This window comes from Mitosporidium daphniae (genome assembly GCF_000760515.2).
Source record: "Mitosporidium daphniae strain UGP3 chromosome Unknown contig-54, whole genome shotgun sequence".
NCBI classification, from domain to species: domain Eukaryota; kingdom Fungi; phylum Microsporidia; genus Mitosporidium; species Mitosporidium daphniae.
The window spans coordinates 1-21,022 of NW_013546234.1; the positions used below are offsets into that span (position 1 = coordinate 1).

Consider the following 21,022-nt stretch of genomic DNA (forward strand, 5'->3'; position numbering starts at 1 on the left):
TGTAGATATTCCTCGGCCAATTTGTTGTAGATATTCCTCGGCCAATTTGTTGTAGATATTCCTCAGCCAATTTGTTGTAGATATTCCTCAGCCAATTTGTTGTAGATATTCCTCGGCCAATTTGTTGTAGATATTCCTCGGCCAATTTGTTGTAGATATTCCTCGGCCAATTTATTTGATGAGGATTGAGAGATTATCAAAGGATGATTGTCCCGCCACTTTGAGAGAAACAGAAAGCTCTGCCATTTCGAGGGAGCTTGACACAATATTCTGCTATCTCTGTCGACAAAAATAAAAAGGCTGCACTTGATTCTGTCGAACTAACTGCGATTTTTGTTAATCCAATAGTCCTTCTTTAGCATGTACCCAATCGGATCGATTAGGAAATTCAACGCGAATTTAATAGCCATGTTATGCGAGACCATTGAAATCTTGCAAAAGAAGAGAATCCCCTGCTTTTTGATCGCCCAGTGTATCTCTTTGCGCAATACTCAATTTGGTCCGGTCTACTTTGACAGGCAGGATAGCATCTTTAGGGTTGCGAAATCTCGATGATGCTATAAAAATCATCGCCTGACATTTGTGAGTCATCCTTCAATTGGAAAAGTGTAAGCTCAGACTGGTGTCGAGATAAGTGTCGCTTATATCTCGGCAGATCGGGCTCTGATGCATGAGAAAACTAATATAGAATGGGACCAAACTTTAACTTAGAGGGTGAATCCGCATTCGTTTGGAGCTCTCTTACACGTGTGTAGTGCTCAGACGACAGCATCCTGCATTCCCGGTTAATTGAGGCATTTAAAGGCCAAAAGACAGTCCATTCAAACTACACCTTGGGTGTTTTCCCATAACAAGGAAAAATCCATTTTAAAACGTCAAGATTTCAAAGGAAAACTCGTTGCAGAGGCTCATCAAATCTTTACAATAATCCATGGGGGTTCTTCGCACCTCAATAGCCGTCTCCATCTTGAGCTTTTCGTTTCAAGCGGAAAAAATAGCTCGCACAGATATCCCATAAGACACAGTCAGATCGTAACACCGCGTAGATATTTACAAATACCAAAATAAAGATCCCAAGATTTGGGATGAACCAACGAGCAACAATTTCTTCGAACTATGACGACCTGATGGCTAAATTTCCCAGTTTTGATTGGTCATTTCAATAATTATTTCATTTAATAATACCCGATTGGATGCAAAATTTCCGGTGCAAAACAGTCTATAAATCGCTAGTTTCTTTTTCGCCAAACTTTTCACCTCGATGAGCCCGCAAAAATTTATGTTTCTCATAGCTTTCATTATCTTTTAACTGTCCTAAAAGGCAAATATAGAAGCGATGTATATATTCTGGCTCATATCAAAACTATAGACGAAGGGAAATACTACACATTTATGTCTGAGCTTATGACAGAGCCGATGCCAAGCCCCATGCACAAGACTATAGAGAATTCTATGCAATCGCCAATTTAAGAGTCGAAAGTATAGAAGCATACGCCAACGTCACGGCCAACGCCAACGTCAACGTCAACGTGAAGGCCAACGCCAATATAAATCTCGGAAAAGAAGCTGATACCAAAAATAAACGCAAAGCCAAATTAGAACCCCATGTCAGACAGCATATCAACGGTTATCTGAAAGCAATATCAAGAGGTAAATCAGAGATCTATCGCAGTTTTAAATTGAACTTCAAAGCCGAAATAAAACTCAAAACCAAAGTTGAAGCCAACTCCAGACCTAAAGTCAAAGCGGATAAGACAGCCATAAGCAAGCTAAAATCGAGGAAGAGCATCAAATATTCTGGTGTAGATGACTCTGCAGGACCAAAATATGGTAAACTGGAACAAGCTGAGTTTGAAGTGTGAAAGGAAATAAAACCAGTTGATATCCCCACTACCAAATACCCCCTCCAACTCAGCAAAATAAGGAAATTGCAACGTCAGCAATCAGATGGCCAGAGTTATTTTTCGTGCCTCCACATTCTGTTGTGCCCTGCGTCCAAAGGGGCCCGGATACCTCAAAATGTGCCCGTAAAAGTAAACCGTATTTTTATTGCGGCACCTTCTAGCCAGGGGCTAGGGTTAGGGAGAGTTACTAGCGAGCTGATTCGAAAAACTTGCTAGTTTGACATTTTAAATTGAAGCTGAAAACCAAAATATGGGTTAGGGTTGGGCGAAAGTTATACCGCATGCATGCCAACGTAACATTTTTAATGTCTAGTTCGGCTTCGCTGGAGCAGGTTTCCAAATTTATTGCTTCTGATAACATGAAGGATATTATCCCCAAACTGGTGTTCTTACAAAAGCACAAGTCACTTTCTGAGGAATTTATTGAGAATGCCAAAAATCTTGCGCTCAAATCATTGACGGGGGTGTCTAACCCCTCTTCATTCAAGTTTGCTGGGATCAGATCTTCCTTGCTGATCTTGGTGTCAGTGTTTGGTAGCAATATGCTTATCAGAAAAATATATGCGGTATGTGGCATTTTATTACTAACTTGTCTGTAGTGGATAACTGCCGATCAAGAAGCAAGACTATCGAAAATTGCGTCGCTTCATCTATTATTGTCATCCACAAAAAGATCACTATCGGCAGGATTTGAAAATCACCAAACAAATCTTATCACGGAGGCACTTTGTGGACTCGAAGAGAGCATTTCTACAGCCGATTTAACCCCTCCTCAGTGTTTCCAAAAGAAGAAAGAGGATCTGATTAGGGCAGTCAAGCGATTGTCTTCCACTATTGTATGCATGGAAGATCAAGTCCGGCAGCAAAGATTTTATATTCCAGACCGACAAATCCTCGCTCATATTAAGCAAATCAAATCGGACATTTTGCGCCGGAGAAGGATGACGTCGTTGCCTCGACTTGTTGGGCTGTAAATAAAAAGAGCATACCAACCATCTACCATTGCTTCCTCGTACTTATTTCAGTGTTTACCTATTTCCRTGGATTCATCTCTAATTCGCAGCTTTATTTAGAGCGACGGTAGCCTGAGGGGCATATATCCATTCCTTATTATCCAACGGGCAAACTTTTCTCGTTTTTAGCCATCGAGATATACAATGATTATGAAAAGCATGGCTACACTGGCCCCAAGCGACAACGCACTCATCACTTGGCGTTGATGATGGATTGCTCATCTGAGATGCCTGTGTATCCTGTGAGGAGAAGCGTACGCCTTGGGAAAGGATGTTTTCATCGACAATGCCAGATGAAGATGTAGCCGTTGATTGGCAATCAATGCACAAATCCATAATATGATTTCTGCATATAGCGCAATTGTCAACAGCGATATCTAGAGATATTTCAAATTGAAGGATATACCCCACGACCATAGTGCCACTGCATGCCACTAGTCTTGATAAAAACAACGCCAGTATACCTTTTTTATCTCGAAACGAGGCATCGGAACGGAGGGGGACTCGTCCATCCAATTAAAATTAAAATCGCCAAAATCGTAATTTGCGCTCAAGTTTTAGGATTTGCCCAATCATACCGCGGGAGGGACCGGTCGCGTTCTTTGTAATTTTGGCCGCGAAATCAGAGGCAAATGCGGACATGGCAAGCAGACAAATAAGCATTCAGCCAATCGAAAAAGGAAGCGCCGATTCATCGCATTCAATAACAGACGCCTAGGGCTATTCAAAAAGGCAAACGAGTCTAGCTCTCTTTTTCGATGCCAGCTGATGACAGTGTTATTCTGCAAAGGTCGCGTATGCCAATTTTTGTCAAGAGACTGCAGTGTCACTGCGCTAATGCTGAGGTATATCAACGAAACCAGCGAACGTTCAATTTTTCAATAAAATTACAATTTGCCCCTTTTACACACCTCCCGATGAAGATCGATTCGCTTCAAACCCTTGCCCTTCAGTTGGAAGTGTTGGTCCAACTGAAAGAGTGTTTTTTGGTTTTTGAGGAGTTTCGGACTTGCGTCGCTGAAGCCCAGCAAGATGGCCATTGCGATTCCAGTGATGGTGACAATGTTGGAGGTGCCGCGGATCAGAAAAACAGACCCGTTCATAGTATCCTGGATCCTCTGATATTTTCTTCTGATGCACAGAAAATCTTCAAGGGCCTTTCCTTGCTTGAAAAGATTGTTGTCGCCATTGAGGGCTCCGAATTGTCAAACGTCAAAAGTGCAGTTGCCAAAGCAAAGAAGTACAGTTTCCACGTTGAAAATTTCCTGATGGCCGAATTTATCGAGGCAATCCAAAATGTGCCGATGAACTTTGACTGGGCAAAAGTTGATGCGTACCTTTCACTAGCCTTTAGGTCACCTTAGAAGCCTTATGCATCCTCAAAAGGGAAGTGAAGGCTATAGAATTTTTTGTCAATAACCACCCTATTTTCGCGGAGCTGGATGAGTTTTCCAAAGACGAGGTGGCCATTCTGGGCTCCCTTTCACTGGTCGATTCAATCTCCTCGATCATTACGAGAATCTATTTTGACGACGTTTCGTTTCTCGAAATCCCGCCTCTTTTGGAGCTTTTTGCATTCATCAAGCGAAGGCTGCTAGAGACACATCTGCAAGTGATTTCGACTCTTTTCAGCCAGAGCAAGATTGCTGCGGTGTTTTTCCAGCTTCTTGAGCGAGTCGTATTTAGAAAAGTAATGGTTCCATTTTTACATCCAGATTGAGCCAGTCTTACAAACCATACTGAAGGTAGCATCCGGGTGTGGGGACACCGTATTTCTGTACATTGTCGATGGGGCATACCGGACATTTCAGTCCGGGCTTGAAGAGATTTTTCATCTGTGCACCTCCCATCTGGGCTATGACCCCCAGTTTTCTACCCATATTTCTTATAGAGTTTCGTTATGCATGGAGGATCTTTTTTCGATGCACTTTAAGCCCGTTTCCATTATAACCAAAGAGAAAGAGTCTCTTGAGCATTTGTATCGAATTTTGCTAGGCGACATGCACTTTCACAAGGTAGTGGCTTGGAATTAAAAAATCCTAGAAACCATCTGGCACGTTTTCCGATCTATTTGGCAAGGAGAGCTCTTCTTCGCCCCAATGGACCACTTGCGAGTGTAAAACAGAGCTCATTGACCAAAAAGAGCTCGCTCGATACTGGATTCGAGACATGCCCCTGGCAAGTGTAAAGTCGGACACGGACGGAGGCGAGTATAGCCTGCTTTTGTCATCGAACATTTCCTTTGTCATCAGTGACTCGCTGGTAATTTTGAAAAAATCCATCTCGCGAGCGTCGCATCTTGTCGTGAATTTTGAACTACTGGGGGACATTTTTGAGACGCTGTTTATGACGTGGATTTCTTTTCTCGGCGATTCGTTTCTTATTCCGATCCTTTATGGGTAGGCGAAACCGGCTATTGAGACTCACGTGTTAGGCTCAAGCATTTTATCTACGCAAGCTCACGAAAACCATCGCCGGGAAATGCAGAGAGCACGGTCTCCAAATCCGAAATTTTCCAGTCCTTGATGCCGCAGATGAAATTTCTGTTCAAAAAGCTAAAAAGCATCTCGGGAGCCTGTCTGCAGTTCCAGCTCTTTTTTCAGAGTCACGCCGTACGTATTTTGCGGGGTTTCCGATTTGTTTAGGTAAACATTCCAACCAATGCGCTGGAAAGTCTCATTGGCGAGAAAAACAAGTTTCTCGGCGCTGCAGAGCTCCTCATTAACGCGACGCTATCATCGCTTTTAGAAGGCACGTACACATTTGCGCAATTTTCTAGTGTTTCTCTACCAAATCAAACAGGAGCTTTCATGGCAAGTTTCACTTGGAGACTACTTAAAAGAGACAAGCATGGCGCAAATGAACCTGGGAAGCCCGACTTGTGTAAAAATATGTAAAATGCTAAGCGAGGTGTCGATCCTGATATTTGACTCTGTCGGGCTGGTAAACGGCCAGCTTGCATCGAGACAATTCATTCTTAAAATAATCCGGTACTCGAGCATTCAACTATGTCATAGAATGCTGGCACTCCACTTGATGGCTGTTAAAGTCAGCCAAAATGGGGCTATCCTATTGATATGGTAAAAACAGGAACCAGGCATAACATTAGGGATTTAAACGAATATGCAACGGCAATTGAGGCCTTTCGCTCATGTGGAGAGTCTTTGGATTCTTTTAGATCTCTTGGACAGCTGTATGTGGTCAATGCCGAGGCGCTTGCAGATCTGCTACGAGGCGAGCCATTTTCAAATATCAGCAGGGAATCTTTGAAGGCGTATGCGGGGAGCAGGGCCGATTTCAAGAAAGCCGGCCTAAAGATGCTTTTCCGCTGACTTGAATAGCAAATTGCGGCTCCGATGCGTCCAAATAAACGGATCTTTTAGATGGCCAAATATCCGCATCTAGTCTGACATGGCATGGGTCTCGCTTAGCGACCAATAGTGGTGCGCACAATACATTTCAGCAAAATATTCCATTATAAACATCGTGAACACGAAATTGCTTTTTCGAGTTTATTAGGGGGGGGTTCCAAGTAAAATTGCATCACTTGTAGCTTTTAATTGGCCGATTTTATAAAATTTGCCCTTTTAATAAAATTAATTTGGATGGTCCAATAGCTGGAGCGAGGTATGACTAATTTTACTTTACTGATGTTGCATGATGCACCTGCCAAAGCTGGCCAGGACATTTACCGTCAAGCCAAAAGTCCACAAGATGACGCGATGTCTTCTGCCGAGCAGTTGAAAAGCGCATACAAAAATACAACCGCACCAAAGGACAAATGGAAGGTCAACTATTACATCTTTTTTTTCGTCGGGTTTTCATCCCTTTTTTCGTGGCATATTTTTATTAAGAACTCTTTTTTCGAGGAGCGTTTTGCATCAACCATTTTTGCCACCACCTTTAGCAACTGGATTGCCAGAGTTTATATGGCCACAAATTTGCTTGCAATGGTTTTTTTGATGTTGCTTCCAGAAAGACTCAAGGGCTCCAATAGCCTACGTGTTTCGTTGTCTTTTTTAGGAAACGTGGCCGTGTTTCTAGCAATGACTGTATTGCCTCCTTGCGAATGGATTCCGGACACAACGTATTTCTACATCACGCTTGTCTGTGCCGGCCTTTGTGGGTTCTTTGGCGGTGTGCTTCAAAGTTCTCTTTTTGGAATGGCGTCCGGATTTCCAAGCAGCTATGTGCAGGGCATTATGGCCGGCCAAGGGCTTGCCGGAATGGTGTCTTCTGTAATTTTGATGGCTGCAAACATTCTTGCTGGCGACAGCATCAAGTCTCCACATGAAATTGCGATCAACGCGGCTCTTTACTTTGGACTTTCGCTTTTTTTCATCGTACTTGGATACATATCGTTCATGTATGTACAGCGTCTCGAGTTTTTCAAGTTCCATTCCACCATGTCTGCGGCACCGGGAGCGGACCTCGATTTGTCGGATGAATCTATTCAGCCGCCTCAGCAGGGCGGAATTTTTTCCATTTTCACAAAGATGCCCTCGGCGCTGTATCCGCCTGCTGTATTTTTTGTGCTTTTCATTACGCTTTCGGCGTTTCCGTTTATTTTTAGCAACATCACCTCGTCCTCAAAGTCGGACTCGTTCTTTTTCAGGAAGCTATTCATATCTACCGGATACCTGCTTTTTGACGTCGGAGATTACATCGGAAAATCCATGCCAGCATTTGGGCTTTTCTACACCAAATCGCACGTGTTTATTCTTTCCTCTTCTCTTTTAAGAGTGGTGTTTATTCCACTTTTCATGTTATGCAATTTTAGAGATCACCCGGACTTTAACGCAGCCCTGAGAATATTCTCTTCAGATGTTATCTACTTTTCGCTTGCACTGCTGTTTGGGCTGACAAACGGGTACATTTGCTCTCTTCTATTCATGAATGCGCCTCGAACCGTTCCCGAATATCTTCGCGAAAAGATGGGGGCCATCATGCCCTTCTTTCTTACTGTTGGTCTGGCTCTTGGGCCGTTCTTTGTCGGAATAATCAGCCTTTTCCTTAAGAAATAAACATGCGCTATTTTAAAAGCCCAATTAATGATTTCTTCTTTTGGGCAACTTGGCAGCACAGCAGCGCCAAAGAAAACGGATCGTTACAGCAAAAGCAAAAGTTTGTAAGCCTGGAAATCAAAAGTGCCATCTATTGTTGAGTTAAGAAAGCCGCTACATGCACCAGTTCGTTTTCTTCAAAGTTTCTCAATGTGTCTTGAAAGGTGTCGTTGTCGTTGTCGTCGCTATCTTGGGACGGGTTTCGGTCCGGTTTATGCTGCCCACCTTTGCAGGTACAATTTTGCCTGCCACTGTTATCTGGATGCTGTTGGTGACGGCTGGAATTGTGCTTTTTTTTGCCGCTACGTGCACGTGTTCCAGTATTTTCAATAGAACAAGCCCTGCAGTTTCACGGCTGCAAAACGACATGTAATATTTCGTCAGGACGTGGGAAAGTTGGAATTCAATAAAGTCAATGTACTGAATATAAAAAAAAGGATCCACGGTTTTTTCTCTGAAAACTAGCACAATATGAACGGTATGGTCTTCGGAAAGAAAAGAGAACCCCTTTGCGGGCGGTAGTTTCAATTCGGTGGCTTCCAAGAGCAGAATAAAGTCTCGAGGCGAAGCTTGCAGCAAGGCAACTTGTGCTGGAAATCCCGTTGGAAAGAGCTCTGAATAGAATAGAATTACAAATTGCGGATGGCCCTTCATGAACGAGTAAAGCAGAGGCAGAAAGATGTTCTGGCCACACACCAGGTTGCATATGATCCTGGTCGTTTTCAACGCCATTTTGTTCTGCCCACCAATGCGCCTTCGTTTTGGCGGTTCAAAGATCTCGGCTCCTTCAAAAGTGCGAGTGCTAAGCCCCTCGGGTATCGTTAGTGAAGGGCAACCGTGGTGGGGCACAACCCCCTGCTGTATGGACACAACATCTTCGATCGATGAGACCAGTAAATCCGAACATGATGGCCCGTTGCTTTTCTGCTCCACATTTAGTTGCAAATCGCTGCTAGTTTTGTGGTCCAAATGGTTACCGACCAGTTGGCCATACTGGAAGAATTTAATTAGCGAGCAAAAATCTGGTCCGCTGCGCCCACGGGCTTTGAGAGGAAATTGAACTTGACGCTTGAAGTCAAGAAGCTCCCTATTGATGGTAACCCTAAAACACGGATCAAATGCCACACGGGGTTTCCATGAAGCACGGCCGAATAGGGCAATTCGTAGTTTTCGAAGGCAATTCTTTGCCTCCACGCGTTGGCTCTTTATGTGCAAGTCTGCGGCCGGGAAAGTTTGCACCGTACATAGATTGCATGCAGATTTCTCCCTTGGTGATATTTCCTGCCATTTTGGGGCTGAACAAAGCTCGAAGGGGTTGGTCCGAGATACACCGCCTTTTTGTTGACACCGTTCGGCTTCCAAGGAAGGGCTGCAAAGCGAGGGCGCTTTAAATAGTTGCATGTGCCGGAAAAGGCCGTCAAAAGAGTGCCGGACAGCAGTTTTTGGCTGCAACGAAAATGTTTCACTGCCGTTGAGGGCATTTCCCTCCATTCTATCGTTGTATGGCGTCGGTCTAAGCCGGCGAGGAAGGTCTTTTGGGGGAGAACGGGATGGCTCCATCTGGAAGGACGATGATTTAGCATTGAAGTTGCCATAAAAGCGAGGGACCATCTTTTCAATGTCAAACGGCCTTGGACAATACGGCACGTGATAGCGAGACAAAAAGCTCTCGATCCCAGATGCGCGGCAAGCGAAAACATTGGCACCGGGTCTATGTAGCACTGACATTGTGTCCGTGCACGAAATGGTGGAAATCAGCGAATCGATGGTGTCCGGACAAATGTCCTCCTCACGGGCACCATCGATTGCGGCCGAAATGGAGCCAAGCACACGTGATCCCAGCGTTTCAAGACGATTCGCCTTGCGAGTGGCAAACACGTAAAAGGGCTCGCATTCATCCATACATAAATGAAGCATGCTTTGCGGCCCCAACCCTACCAACACATCATGCTTTGCGGCCCCAACCCTACCAACACATCATGCGCTGCGGCAAATCGGCCAATGCAACATCGAAGATGACATGCAAAACAGCGGCATTAAAATGCAATTTTAGGTTTATTCAAAATGCAATTTTACGTGCATCGAAAATGCGTCTAAAGATGCCTCCAAGGGGTCGCATTTGCTGGCCATCAAAGGGACATCTCTATGAATTGATCGAGACGCGAAGTAAATATAAGAAAACTGCTTTGGTAACTACAGCACATTAGAGCATAATGTCGGGCTTACAATTGCAAGATGATGCCTGTTTCGTCGGTTGGATCGTGGGCCCACTCGATTCGATTTTCGCACATTTCCTCAAACTCGTCGCAATTTACGAGGGCAATCTCTTTGACCAAATTGATAAACCGATAGTTGGAAATCAGGACTTCCAAGAGCTTGTCCATCAGCCCCCCAAGGCTTTCTTTGAGCTCTGTTTCCTTCAAACGTGCAAAGATCGCGGCAGCGGTATAAAAGTCCTGGGTCTCAATGGCCTCAATGTATTTTGTCCACTCGTCTGACAGGAAAAAGTTTCTGGCCGGGTGAAAAACATTTTTTGGGCTGTCACTCTTGGTTTGCACCAACACAAGTGCAATCGGCCTGGAAAGGATAAAATCGTTGAGCTCGTCTTCGGAGGTCACAATGGCCACGCTAGCTAGAAGCACGCCAAATAGGGCAAAACACACAACAAACAATGGCAGGATTCTCATACAAAGTATCGCTACAAGAAGACAGTAAATGCCATTGATGTGTGTGATATAAACAGTGGATGGTTGCCAAATCAAAATCTGGCACTGATCAATTTGAACCCGTGCTATTGAAAATTGCTGCAGGTCCATTGTTTGTTTGGCCAACATTTGACTGACTGACTGATTGCAGACATGTAAGCGAGTGCAGGCTTTTAATTGGCTTATCAACAAACTGAGATGTTTATCTTTCCAATGTTAAATACGAACTGCCCTTAAAGTTTATTAAATTCTGCAATCGGTATGTACAATATGCTTTCAAAGATTGGCATGTTTACGGGCTAAGCACTGCTTCTGTCGCCGGTGGCATACAAATGCTGCGTTTTCGACGGTACTGGTGCAAGCAGCGATCCAAACCTCTCCTTCAAGTGCGAAACACGGCTCGCGATTTCGGATGGAAATAGAAGCGGGTCGCTTGTGAGCACCTTGTATTTGAAGGCATCAACAGCGCCCCTCAGGGCCGACGCATTGGACGCAAGGATGGGATGATTGAGCCTTGCAAGCAAGTAGCCAAGCTCGTCTTTTAGCGAAAGCGTTGACTGTTTGTTTGTCTCCTCAATGCCATCTACGCAATCGATGATGGCGTTGTAGCGCACAGATTCGGTTTCGCCATCAAGGCTCTTTTTTTCGCCTTCATCTTTATGGCCATCGTTCGCAATGCTATCCACGTCGAGCCGAACTTTAAGCGTGGCCGTCATTCCTCTTGCATCGTAGAAAGAAATGGTGGAAAGAAAAATTGCAGGGATCGAAGCATCAGAAAAATTCTCGTCAAATTCACCACTGCTCGGCTGGGCTGCTTTCGCCCACGGAGCAGGGTCTTCTGGGCATGGGGATTGCATTGGGCTATCTGAAAATAGACATGATGGCGAGGGGTTAGCATAGCTAGCATGTGGAGAATGGGGCGCAGCATATTGCGGCGCACATGCCAGAGCAGGATCATGTGCGTGAGAATATTGAATGTGGGATTGGTGTTCGTAATGCATTGCCCTATTTGCAATCACATATGGCGCCGAATCTGCACGCCGCCGCAGCGTGCCATTAAGGAGCTTCTCTTGACGCAATACCCTTCTGGAGCGGGAAACATTAAATCGGTTCCGATACGAGTCCACTGCCCGCTGAATGAGCCCCCGCTTTCCCGCTAACGTGTCAAGGTTAATCCATGTCAGCCTCCATGCAATGTCGTTGACAGAGGTCTCATATTCGTATCGGTTGCCCTTATATTGCGACCGGTCTCCCATGGCCCGTCGGTAGACGCAATTTTTTAGCTTGAACGATTCGGGCAGCGAGTCGGAGGCAATCGAATCAATGTCCGCCTTGATGCAATATTCCTGCAAGGCACCTCTGGAGGAGTAAACAAATCTCAAAAGAGACGGCCCTGCACACGAGGCATACTCTCCCCCTGTGGCCACATTGATCATCATTGAAAGCTTATCCGGGGTCTCGATAAGGGCATTTCCCCCGGCCTCCTGCAGTCGACTGGAGTGTGGAATCACGTGGCGGTCCAGAAGACGCTTCTTGGAGATGGCATCTGTCGATGCAAGCCGCTTGAGTTTGCGCACGTTCCGACCAAGTTCGATAAGTTGCTCGGAAGAAAGAAAAGCCAACACTTCCTCTGCAGAGCCTTGCAGCAATCGCGTCAGAGCCAAAGCAGAAAGATGAGCATCTTCTGTGGTTTGTGCAGCTCCCTTTGCCATGGCTTCGGAAGAGCCAGCATGTGGGGTGAGGCTCGTTTGCGGCAAATGAGAACCAAGTGCTGCCGATGGAATTTGCGGTGAAACCTGAGGAGCCATCTGATGGGGCAAATGCGCTGCCGTTGCATAGCGATGGTAGGAGGGATCGATCCAGCCGCTATGGCCATCATCAGAGGCAATTTGAACATGATTTGAATGGTTGGGTATGACTATTGCACGGGAAAAGATATGCTCGTCGCTGATGTGGGGGACATTATTTGCGATGTGGTGATTGGTTTTAGTGTTACTGTAAATCATGGGCTCTTCTTGCTCTACAAGGGACCCTGCCTGTTGTGCAAAATTTTTTTGCTAATTTTATTTATTTTAATTAAAATTCAGGCCACAATGCAGTTGCATTGAAGAAATTCGCCATTGACATGCCGATGGACGTGCCCCGTGCGTGGCCACGCTAGGTCTCAGCGTGGCGCGGCATGCGCGAGGCTGACACTCTAAAACGGGGTTAGGTTATTTACATGCTTGCTGCCAGCGGTGGGCTACATCCATACCCGATCACGCGAGTTCCAAAAGCATTTCAGTTTATTTATTAGCAGCAGCCATGCATAATGCTGCTACTTGGAGGCCGCCATCTCTTTGGCAAGATCGTTTGCCTTTTTGGTGGCATCGTCTATGTTTCCGACCATGTAGAAGGCAGCCTCTGGCAGATGGTCATGCTTGCCCTCAAGGATTTCCTTGAACGATCTAATTGTATCCTAGCGGTTGGAGCCAAATAAACTTACCGCAAGCTTGACATAGCGACCCTCGAATCCCGTAAATACCTGTGCCGTTGCAAAGGGCTGCGAAAGAAACTTTTGAATTTTTCTGGCGCGCTCAACGGTCAGCTTGTCTTCCTCAGAAAGCTCGTCCATCCCCAAAATGGCGATGATGTCCTGCAACGATTTGTAGTTTTGAAGGAGCTTCTGCACATTGGTTGCCACATTGTAGTGCTCTTCGCCCACGATTCTCGGGTCCAACATCCTCGAATTCGAATCCAAGGGATCAACGGCAGGATAAATGGCCAGTTCAGAGATAGCACGGGACAGCACCGTTGTGGCATCAAGATGGGCAAAGGTAGTTGCCGGGGCAGGATCTGTCAAATCGTCAGCGGGCACATAGATGGCTTGCACGGAAGTGATGGATCCCTTCTTTGTGGTTGTGATTCGCTCCTGCATGGCTCCCATGTCGGTAGCAAGTGTCGGCTGGTATCCTACGGCAGATGGGATGCGTCCAAGAAGTGCGGAGACTTCAGAACCTGCCTGCGTAAACCTGAAGATGTTGTCGACAAACAAAAGCACATCTTGTCCTTCTGTGTCTCGAAAGTACTCGGCAACCGTCAGTCCCGTCAGCGCCACACGGGCGCGCGCGCCAGGGGGCTCGTTCATCTGCCCAAAAACCAGCGCAGCTTTGGACTCGTTCGCCTTATCGCCCAACTTTATCACTCCCGTGGCAATCATCTCATGATAGAGGTCATTTCCTTCTCTTGTTCGCTCGCCCACTCCTGCGAAAACGGAAAAGCCTCCGTGGCCTTTCGCTACATTATTGATTAGCTCCTGAATGAAGACGGTCTTTCCCACACCGGCGCCTCCAAATAGTCCGATTTTGCCACCTCTCGCATATGGTGCCAAAAGATCCACCACTTTGATGCCGGTTTCGAGCACCTCTGGTGTTGTCGATTGGTCGACAAACTCTGGGGGCAGAGCGTGGATGGGCGCCGTTGTTTTCGTTAAAATTGGACCGCGTTCATCAACAGGCTCTCCAATCGCATTCATAATGCGCCCAAGCGTTTCAGGGCCAACAGGAACCCGAATCGGCGTGCCAGTGTCAACGACACCCTGGCCTCTCATCAAGCCCTCTGTACCATCCATGGCAATGGTTCTGACCGTATTTTCGCTATCAAATAAGATCCATCAGCTTACCCAAGATGTTGGGCAACTTCGAGCACAAGTCTTGTGGAATGGCCCTCCACCTCCAACGCATTTAGGATACTCGGAAGCGAAGACGAATCGAATTGCACATCCACAATGGCACCAATGATGCTTTTAATCTGCCCTCTTGAGGCTACGGCCGCATCCCGAGCCACAGCCCCTGCTGGCATAGCCGAGAAAAGCCGCTTGGCCGTGCAAGAGGATGAGAGGAAAAAAGATCGCATGATCATGGAATTGATACGGGTTTACAAAAATAAAATCGTCAGCGATTGATGATGGAATTGTTGCACAAGCAATTCGCAACCTTTAAATTTTAATTTGGGATATCCGGCCAATGAACAAACTCTGTAGATATGTTCGCCCGTGTCGATCCGTAGGCCGGCTGTGCTTCGCCACAACAACGTCCAGCACAGCAGAAAGCGTCCTCCGATTGACATTAACATCGCCGCACAACACGTATTTCAAGGCGACACCCATCAAACAGGTACTGTAGCACCGTCAACCAAAGGCCAACATAGAGTCCACCACGGGCGCCATGGGTATCTTGGCAGCACACGTGCCTACCATCCAGCAACTGGCACCCGGCCTGATTGAAATTTTCCCCATCGAAGGTGACCAGAAATCGCAGACCAGCTCGTCTGTGAGCCCAACCCCAATCTCGGCCACCAAGTTCTTCGGTATCTGTTCTCTGATTTCTAAAAAATAGCCAGCGGTGGGTTTGCCGTCATGAATCCGGACTCATCGCTCGTTATCTCTGCATCTGAGGTATGGCCGCTGTCAGCGTTCGTGCCAGAGGTACCTTGATCGGCTGATTTTAGGTTGTCGAACAGCTCAAGGAAAGGACAAGTATCCATCTTGCCCAGGTGTCAACTGAAATTGACAAGACCACTGCCGCCATTGCACTTGATCTTCTCACGAAGCTCTCTGCAGCGCTCTCCTCAAAATAAAGCGGTGCTAAAAATAGCGAGCATAAGATGCATGATGCCGATGCATGTATTTGGTAAAAAGCGGGGGAAGGCAGGCGAGGGTTCACTCACCACTTGAAATTTAAACGGTGAAATTTCAAGTGCAAATCACCTTTTTCGTGTGAAAATTCGTCCATTAGCTTCACCTATTATGCATTGCCTTCAATGTCATCTGCAATGTGTACTAGACATCGAATTAATCGATGTGCACATGCTGATGTTGATGATCAGTAAAGCCGCTTACTGGTTAAAATTAAGTAAAATCGCTTGAAATCGGCCAATCACAGGCCATTTACGTCTCACGGCACGGATCGCAAAATGCGAATCATTAAACTTTCAACAATTGATGGGAAATAGATCACTTTGGATCTTATCAAAAAAATCATCGGAATCAGTTGTAATCAAGACGCCGATCACTAGCATTGAATAAAGTGTCTGGGATTCGCGCGAATTCAAATACTCATCGCAGTAGATCCCATATTTTGTTAGTAATCCCACCAACCATAAATGACGTCGTCGGTTTTGGCCAGCTGCGAAAACTTGAAAAAAAATTACAATCCTTCCGCCAATCACAAGTCAAAAGTCTCTCCTTATCACGAAAGGCCCATTCTATGTACCGCTGCTGTAAACAAATCGGACTCTACCTCTGCCGTGGTAAATACGACATCAGGGAATGTCACACCACCGGGATTTCGCTACATCCGCTCGTTGGGCAGGGGCTCTTATGGGCGTGTAGAGCTCTGTCAGAACACCGCAACAGATGCATTTGTTGCCATCAAATACATCAACAAAAGCTTTCTTTGCACGCACAGGCAGCTAAACCGCGTGCGAAGAGAAGTGCGCATCCTAACGCTGCTCGAGCACCCACACATCATCCAGCTGAAGGGCGTCATTGAGACACCCGAATCAATCCTGATGGTGCTTGAATATGTCCCGCATGGCGAACTCTTTGAGTTTATTTCTGCACGTGGTCACCTGACAAACATGGAGGCACTTGTTGTGTTCAGGCAGCTGCTCTCTGCCGTCGCTTATTGTCACGCCAACTGCATTATCCACCGGGACTTGAAGCCGGAAAACATTCTTCTTGGGCGTGACCTCTCCGTTAAAGTGGCCGATTTTGGGTTTGGGGCTGTTTTTGGCCATATCCCGCTTCTGTCGACCTTTTGTGGATCGCCACACTATGCGGCTCCGGAGATGCTCTCTGGCACGCCCTATTGTGGCCCAGAAGTAGACATATGGAGTCTTGGGGTTATTCTCTTTGTAATGCTGACCGGAAAGCTTCCCACTCATGACTCTTCCCCACATTCGTTGAGAGAAACACCCTCTTTTCCACTGGTAGTTTCCGCCACCGAGGCAAGTCTCTGTTCTAGTTCTGCAGATTTGCTCCGCAGAATCTTGGTGTCTGGTTCGAGCAACAGGGCAACACTGGCAGAAATTCTCGCCCATCCTTGGGTTCGTTCCGTAGACATAGATCTTCCCTACTCTTTCATTCCATATCGCGAGCCAATCTCCGAAAAAAATCTGAACACAGAAATTGTCTCCTATCTTTGCCAATCTGGCTATGATGAAGAGAATATCCGGCGGATACTTATACAGAAAGAACCGCACCCACTCAAGGCCGAATACTATCTTTTAATGGAGCGTGACACTCCTAAAATACTCTTGTCATCTTCAAAGACACACTCGTCGCCAAAAAAAGCACATCAATTAATTTCGATGCCTTCGTCACCGCCTATGATTCATAATCGACGCTATTCATTGGAGAGCTCATTTTCGGCGGGGACCAGAGACCGGTCTGTCAGCCCCGTGCGGAGGTTGCTGACACGCGTATCTTCGTTTTTTACCTCTTCACCGAGCAGACAAACCCCGACGGAATCGATATTCAAACCGCTTGTGGAAGCCTCTTCGTCAACGCGCGAGAGACGTTCTTCTATGCCTGGGCTACCTGTATATATGCCCGTCCCGGAGCCGTCATCTGTCGCTGCTGATGTACTGCATAACCCCCGAAAAGTGATGGAAGGAAACTCCTCCTCCATCATCACCCTCCATTCACTCAAGGTTCCAGAGATCTCTTTCGCAGTCACATCCTTCCTCAATAAAATGGGAATGATTTTCTCTGCTCGCGATCCCCGAAACCCGTTCAAACTGTGGTGCGAAAACCGACAGACAGGCCATGGCGAGTTTCCATTGCTCGCGCTCACTGTGGAGGTGGTGGAGATATGTTTTGGCCATCGCGAGCGAGGGGCTCCGCCCCCCTCTCTGTTTGGCTTGGAGTGCCGGCGGATATGCGGGGGCTCATGGGTTGTTTTCCGCCGCATGATGACGCTGCTCAACAGACACATTTCGGAGTTGTATGAAGAACCGCAGCTGCCCGATGCTTAGAGTTATTACGGAAAGCCTGGAATGTTTCCCGACCCATCGCAGGGGTCCCGATGCTGCCTGCCTATATCTCAAGGCTCCCTTAAATCATTTATTTAGACCGGACCCACCCACAGAGGGTTATCGATTTCGATGGCATTGCGGCCTTCAGGCCCCAAGCGAAACCCTCTACTTTGAAAGGCATGACTCCGAAAGAATTGCTGCACCTCGGTAGCGCCCAGGTTTTTTGCCTACAAATAAGATGGAGGGAACAGGACACGATCCAATAAAGTCAAAAGCCCGTTAAAAACATCGGATAAGGTAAATGGACAGGAGAAAAATTGGGGTCAATACATACCTTGGCAAGGAACAGAGTGCGATCGATGGAAAGCACCCTGGGCATTGAGATTGGGGACGAACTATAGCGATGCTGGTAGTAAGCAAGAGTCTCTCGCACGAGCTCTTGTAGCGTAAAAAGGAGCAGCTGCTCTACATCTCGACCAGAGGAGAGGTAATAAGAAAAGGTGCGCTGGAGTCTCTTTGAGACGGCATACTTTTGGGAGGAAATAAATGACTCCAGCATCATGCGAATGGCCGTATTGACGTCCACGGGAAGGATTTCTTCGCGCAAGTGCATGCGGGCATGTGCCTCTGCCATGCGCACCATAGACTCGACGTGGCGGACCGTCATCGGGATGCCACCTGTTGCAATGGACTCTTTTCGCAGCTCTGCATAAACACGAGCAATTTTCTCGGACTCCACTGACGAACGCAGCATTGGGAACACACGGCTCTTGGCAAAGATTAGGTACTTGCGCAGCATCTCCTGGCTTAAAACGTGCTAGAAATAACAAGCGATGCGGCAAACCTTTTCCTCGGTGCCCTGGTCAAGGGCGGCCGATGGCTGATTTTCCTTTTTGCCCCGGTTTTGGTCAGGATGCGACCTGTCGTGGCTTTCAACCACAAAAGATGCCAATCTGGAATCATTTTCCACATCGACAACATCTTTGACCACGCACAGAATATCAAAGCGGGAGAGAATCGGTTCGGAAAGATCCACATTCTGCCCAAAGCTCAGCGAAGCGTTATAGCGACCGCGCAGCGGATTTGCAGCCGAAATGACGGAACATCTTGCTTGAAGCGAGGTGACAATGCCCGCCTTTGAAATGGAGATCGACTGCTGTTCCATAGCCTCGTGGATGGAAGTACGATCTGCATCGTTCATCTTGTCAAACTCGTCTATCAGGCATATGCCCTTGTCTGCCAGCACTAGGGAGCCGCCCTCCAACGTCCATTCTCTCGTTGCCGGGTCCTTGCGCACGGAGGCTGTCAGACCGACGGCAGAAGCCCCCTGCCCCGTGGCATAGACAGAGCGCGGTGCGATGCCATTTACGTATTTCAAAAACTGCGACTTTGCTGTGCCGGGATCGCCTAACATCAACAGATTGATGTCGCCCCTTAAGCGAATTCTGCCTCTTTGCAAAGACTTGGGGATGCCCCCAAACATGGCAAGCGCAATGGCCATCTTGATGTTCTCATGGCCATAAATGGAGGGTGCAATGGCATTTACGATCTTGCGCCCAATATTTGGGTCTGTGCCAAGAAGCCTGATCTTCTGGATCTCATCCTCCGTCAGAAGGATCAGATCTGAGCCGGGCGAATCTCCGCTCCGCTTTTGAACAACGTTTGCCTCAATGACGGTCGAAAAGACCGGGAAGCCGTGTTTTGCGTTCAACTGGTACGAGTAATTGTATGCATAAATGCCTGTCAGATCAACCTCGTCTCCCGGGCGAACAGAATCGATCAGGTCAGATAGGAAAATCACGTCTTTGGAACGCGGGAGTCTGCCAGCAGGCACACTGCCAGGTACCTCCTGCAGTGTAATGAGCTGATAATTGCGATAGACGGTCAGCGACTCGTTGATGCGGAAGGGACCCCGAGAGTCGCAAACGGTACACGCATTGATTTTGAGCTCCGTGGACAGATCCTGAGTGAACGGCCCCAGCGTTGCGCCGCATTTGACACAGTCCATTTTGACCAGCTTCAGCTGCGGAAAGACTGAAGAGCGTCTGGTGACGACCCCCAAAATGCGGACCAGTCCGTTCAAATGGGATCTGCGTAAATCGCGAATACTTTCGATCGAAGGTAGGTCGGTGATGCGGACACGCAGCTCCTGCCTGATGCGATCATATTCGGGGAAATGCTCCAACACCACCCGCATCGTCACATCATCCATAATTTTAAGCACCTCTCTCGGGGCAGCGAGAAGCAGCCTGGTCAGCAGGGGTGCTGCCTCTGCCAGGTGCAGGTAAGACAGATGAAGCGATTCTGAATTTGTTGCGCACATTTCCCGGATGCGCATAGAATAGACAGAACGGCCCTCGGCATCCAGAAAAGTGGTCAACAAGGTGCGATAGTCCCGTGCGGCTCTTCGGCGACAAGAATCAAGCCCAATCAAATCGCGAAGCGAATAGGGACTCGACGAAGAGGCAACCGGGGTGCCCGTGCTGCCAGAATCCACGGCCCCCGTTGTTAAGAGGTCCGAAAAAATGGCATCTTCCTCTTTTTCGTGCAAAATGTCGGTGGCAGTCCCAAAGTCGGCAAGAAATCCATCAGCTAGAAAAGAAAAATTGTGGAAAACCTTCTTTGGAAAGCAAAAGCTGGCGGTGGGCCCTCTTGCTCTCAAAAGGTAGCGTCTTCAGGCCATCCCTGTCAGTTTCGCTGTCCGGGTCTTGGCGATCGGGGATGTCCTCCAAAGAGGAGGGAAGGAACATGTCCGGAATTCGAGATTGGCGCTTCAGCCTTTCCAAATTTCGCTGGTCCAGCTGCGCATCAATTGCAAGGCGTTCTGACAATGGGATCGGTGCATAGTCGGTCTCGTCATCCAACTGCGAAGAGGAGTAGTTGTCCAGATGTGGCATCTCTGCGTAATCCCTTGCAAATATGAAAACAAAGCTACCTCTCCATGTGTTCGCCGAATAAATCCTCGCCTTCGTCAGAGTCTCGCTCAACAATACGTCTTTCGCGTTCGAAAAACTCGGCCCTGCTTTGATTGACATGTATGTGTGCATCTTCTCCATCATCACTGTCATCGGTGTCTTGATCGCCCTCCATTCGTGGCGGTGTAAAAGACTCCTCATCGTCAAAAGGATCGATCTGATCATTCTCTGGCCCTCTTCCAAGATCAGATGCCCGAACTAGGCGCCTTTTTCTGTGCTCATCCTAAATTTGGAAATGCAAGCATACCGGAGAAGAAGAAGTCGATGCATTAGCGCCCATTTACCGGTTGCAATATATCGGGTAATGATTTATTGATTAAATTGCAATCGAATTTATTTCAAATT

General features: G+C 47.2%; 12 protein-coding genes across 12 annotated transcripts; 6 read left to right on the forward strand and 6 right to left on the reverse strand.

Annotated features, from left to right (window-relative positions):
• Window positions 1-2,209: 2,209 nt before the first annotated feature.
• Window positions 2,210-2,878, forward strand: DI09_54p10 (uncharacterized protein; the record flags this gene model as incomplete). The annotated part of the gene is made up of 2 exons (XM_013381800.1): window positions 2,210-2,368; window positions 2,504-2,878. The coding sequence occupies 2 exons, from the start codon at window positions 2,210-2,212 to the stop codon at window positions 2,876-2,878; spliced, it is 534 nt and encodes a 177-aa protein (XP_013237254.1).
• Window positions 2,879-2,956: 78 nt separating this feature from the next.
• DI09_54p20 (putative ring-box protein 1) lies at window positions 2,957-3,559 on the reverse strand (the record flags this gene model as incomplete). Its single annotated transcript, XM_013381801.1, has 2 exons — window positions 2,957-3,351; window positions 3,496-3,559. The coding sequence occupies 2 exons, from the start codon at window positions 3,557-3,559 to the stop codon at window positions 2,957-2,959; spliced, it is 459 nt and encodes a 152-aa protein (XP_013237255.1).
• Window positions 3,560-3,834: 275 nt separating this feature from the next.
• Window positions 3,835-4,281, forward strand: DI09_54p30 (uncharacterized protein; the record flags this gene model as incomplete). The annotated part of the gene is made up of 1 exon (XM_013381802.1): window positions 3,835-4,281. One exon carries the CDS (start codon window positions 3,835-3,837, stop codon window positions 4,279-4,281), a length of 447 nt encoding a protein of 148 aa, XP_013237256.1.
• A 1,713-nt stretch (window positions 4,282-5,994) lies between these two features.
• DI09_54p40 (subunit 5 of exocyst complex) lies at window positions 5,995-6,249 on the forward strand (the record flags this gene model as incomplete). The annotated part of the gene is made up of 1 exon (XM_013381803.1): window positions 5,995-6,249. One exon carries the CDS (start codon window positions 5,995-5,997, stop codon window positions 6,247-6,249), a length of 255 nt encoding a protein of 84 aa, XP_013237257.1.
• Window positions 6,250-6,546: 297 nt separating this feature from the next.
• DI09_54p50 (uncharacterized protein) lies at window positions 6,547-7,941 on the forward strand (the record flags this gene model as incomplete). Its single annotated transcript, XM_013381804.1, has 1 exon — window positions 6,547-7,941. The coding sequence occupies one exon, from the start codon at window positions 6,547-6,549 to the stop codon at window positions 7,939-7,941; it is 1,395 nt and encodes a 464-aa protein (XP_013237258.1).
• A 186-nt stretch (window positions 7,942-8,127) lies between these two features.
• On the reverse strand, window positions 8,128-10,796 carry DI09_54p60 (uncharacterized protein; the record flags this gene model as incomplete). The annotated part of the gene is made up of 2 exons (XM_013381805.1): window positions 8,128-9,946; window positions 10,207-10,796. The coding sequence occupies 2 exons, from the start codon at window positions 10,794-10,796 to the stop codon at window positions 8,128-8,130; spliced, it is 2,409 nt and encodes an 802-aa protein (XP_013237259.1).
• Window positions 10,797-10,984: 188 nt separating this feature from the next.
• On the reverse strand, window positions 10,985-12,691 carry DI09_54p70 (uncharacterized protein; the record flags this gene model as incomplete). The annotated part of the gene is made up of 1 exon (XM_013381806.1): window positions 10,985-12,691. One exon carries the CDS (start codon window positions 12,689-12,691, stop codon window positions 10,985-10,987), a length of 1,707 nt encoding a protein of 568 aa, XP_013237260.1.
• A 311-nt stretch (window positions 12,692-13,002) lies between these two features.
• Window positions 13,003-14,585, reverse strand: DI09_54p80 (subunit beta of ATP synthase; the record flags this gene model as incomplete). The annotated part of the gene is made up of 3 exons (XM_013381807.1): window positions 13,003-13,143; window positions 13,171-14,320; window positions 14,347-14,585. The coding sequence occupies 3 exons, from the start codon at window positions 14,583-14,585 to the stop codon at window positions 13,003-13,005; spliced, it is 1,530 nt and encodes a 509-aa protein (XP_013237261.1).
• Window positions 14,586-14,689: 104 nt separating this feature from the next.
• DI09_54p90 (uncharacterized protein) lies at window positions 14,690-15,159 on the forward strand (the record flags this gene model as incomplete). The annotated part of the gene is made up of 3 exons (XM_013381808.1): window positions 14,690-14,839; window positions 14,864-14,966; window positions 15,062-15,159. 3 exons carry the CDS (start codon window positions 14,690-14,692, stop codon window positions 15,157-15,159), a joined length of 351 nt encoding a protein of 116 aa, XP_013237262.1.
• Window positions 15,160-15,827: 668 nt separating this feature from the next.
• On the forward strand, window positions 15,828-17,702 carry DI09_54p100 (uncharacterized protein; the record flags this gene model as incomplete). Its single annotated transcript, XM_013381791.1, has 1 exon — window positions 15,828-17,702. The coding sequence occupies one exon, from the start codon at window positions 15,828-15,830 to the stop codon at window positions 17,700-17,702; it is 1,875 nt and encodes a 624-aa protein (XP_013237245.1).
• A 92-nt stretch (window positions 17,703-17,794) lies between these two features.
• On the reverse strand, window positions 17,795-20,599 carry DI09_54p110 (minichromosome maintenance protein 2; the record flags this gene model as incomplete). The annotated part of the gene is made up of 4 exons (XM_013381792.1): window positions 17,795-17,929; window positions 18,037-18,504; window positions 18,547-20,240; window positions 20,320-20,599. 4 exons carry the CDS (start codon window positions 20,597-20,599, stop codon window positions 17,795-17,797), a joined length of 2,577 nt encoding a protein of 858 aa, XP_013237246.1.
• Window positions 20,600-20,633: 34 nt separating this feature from the next.
• DI09_54p120 (uncharacterized protein) lies at window positions 20,634-20,957 on the reverse strand (the record flags this gene model as incomplete). Its single annotated transcript, XM_013381793.1, has 2 exons — window positions 20,634-20,900; window positions 20,925-20,957. 2 exons carry the CDS (start codon window positions 20,955-20,957, stop codon window positions 20,634-20,636), a joined length of 300 nt encoding a protein of 99 aa, XP_013237247.1.
• Between the last annotated feature and the right edge of the window lie 65 nt (window positions 20,958-21,022).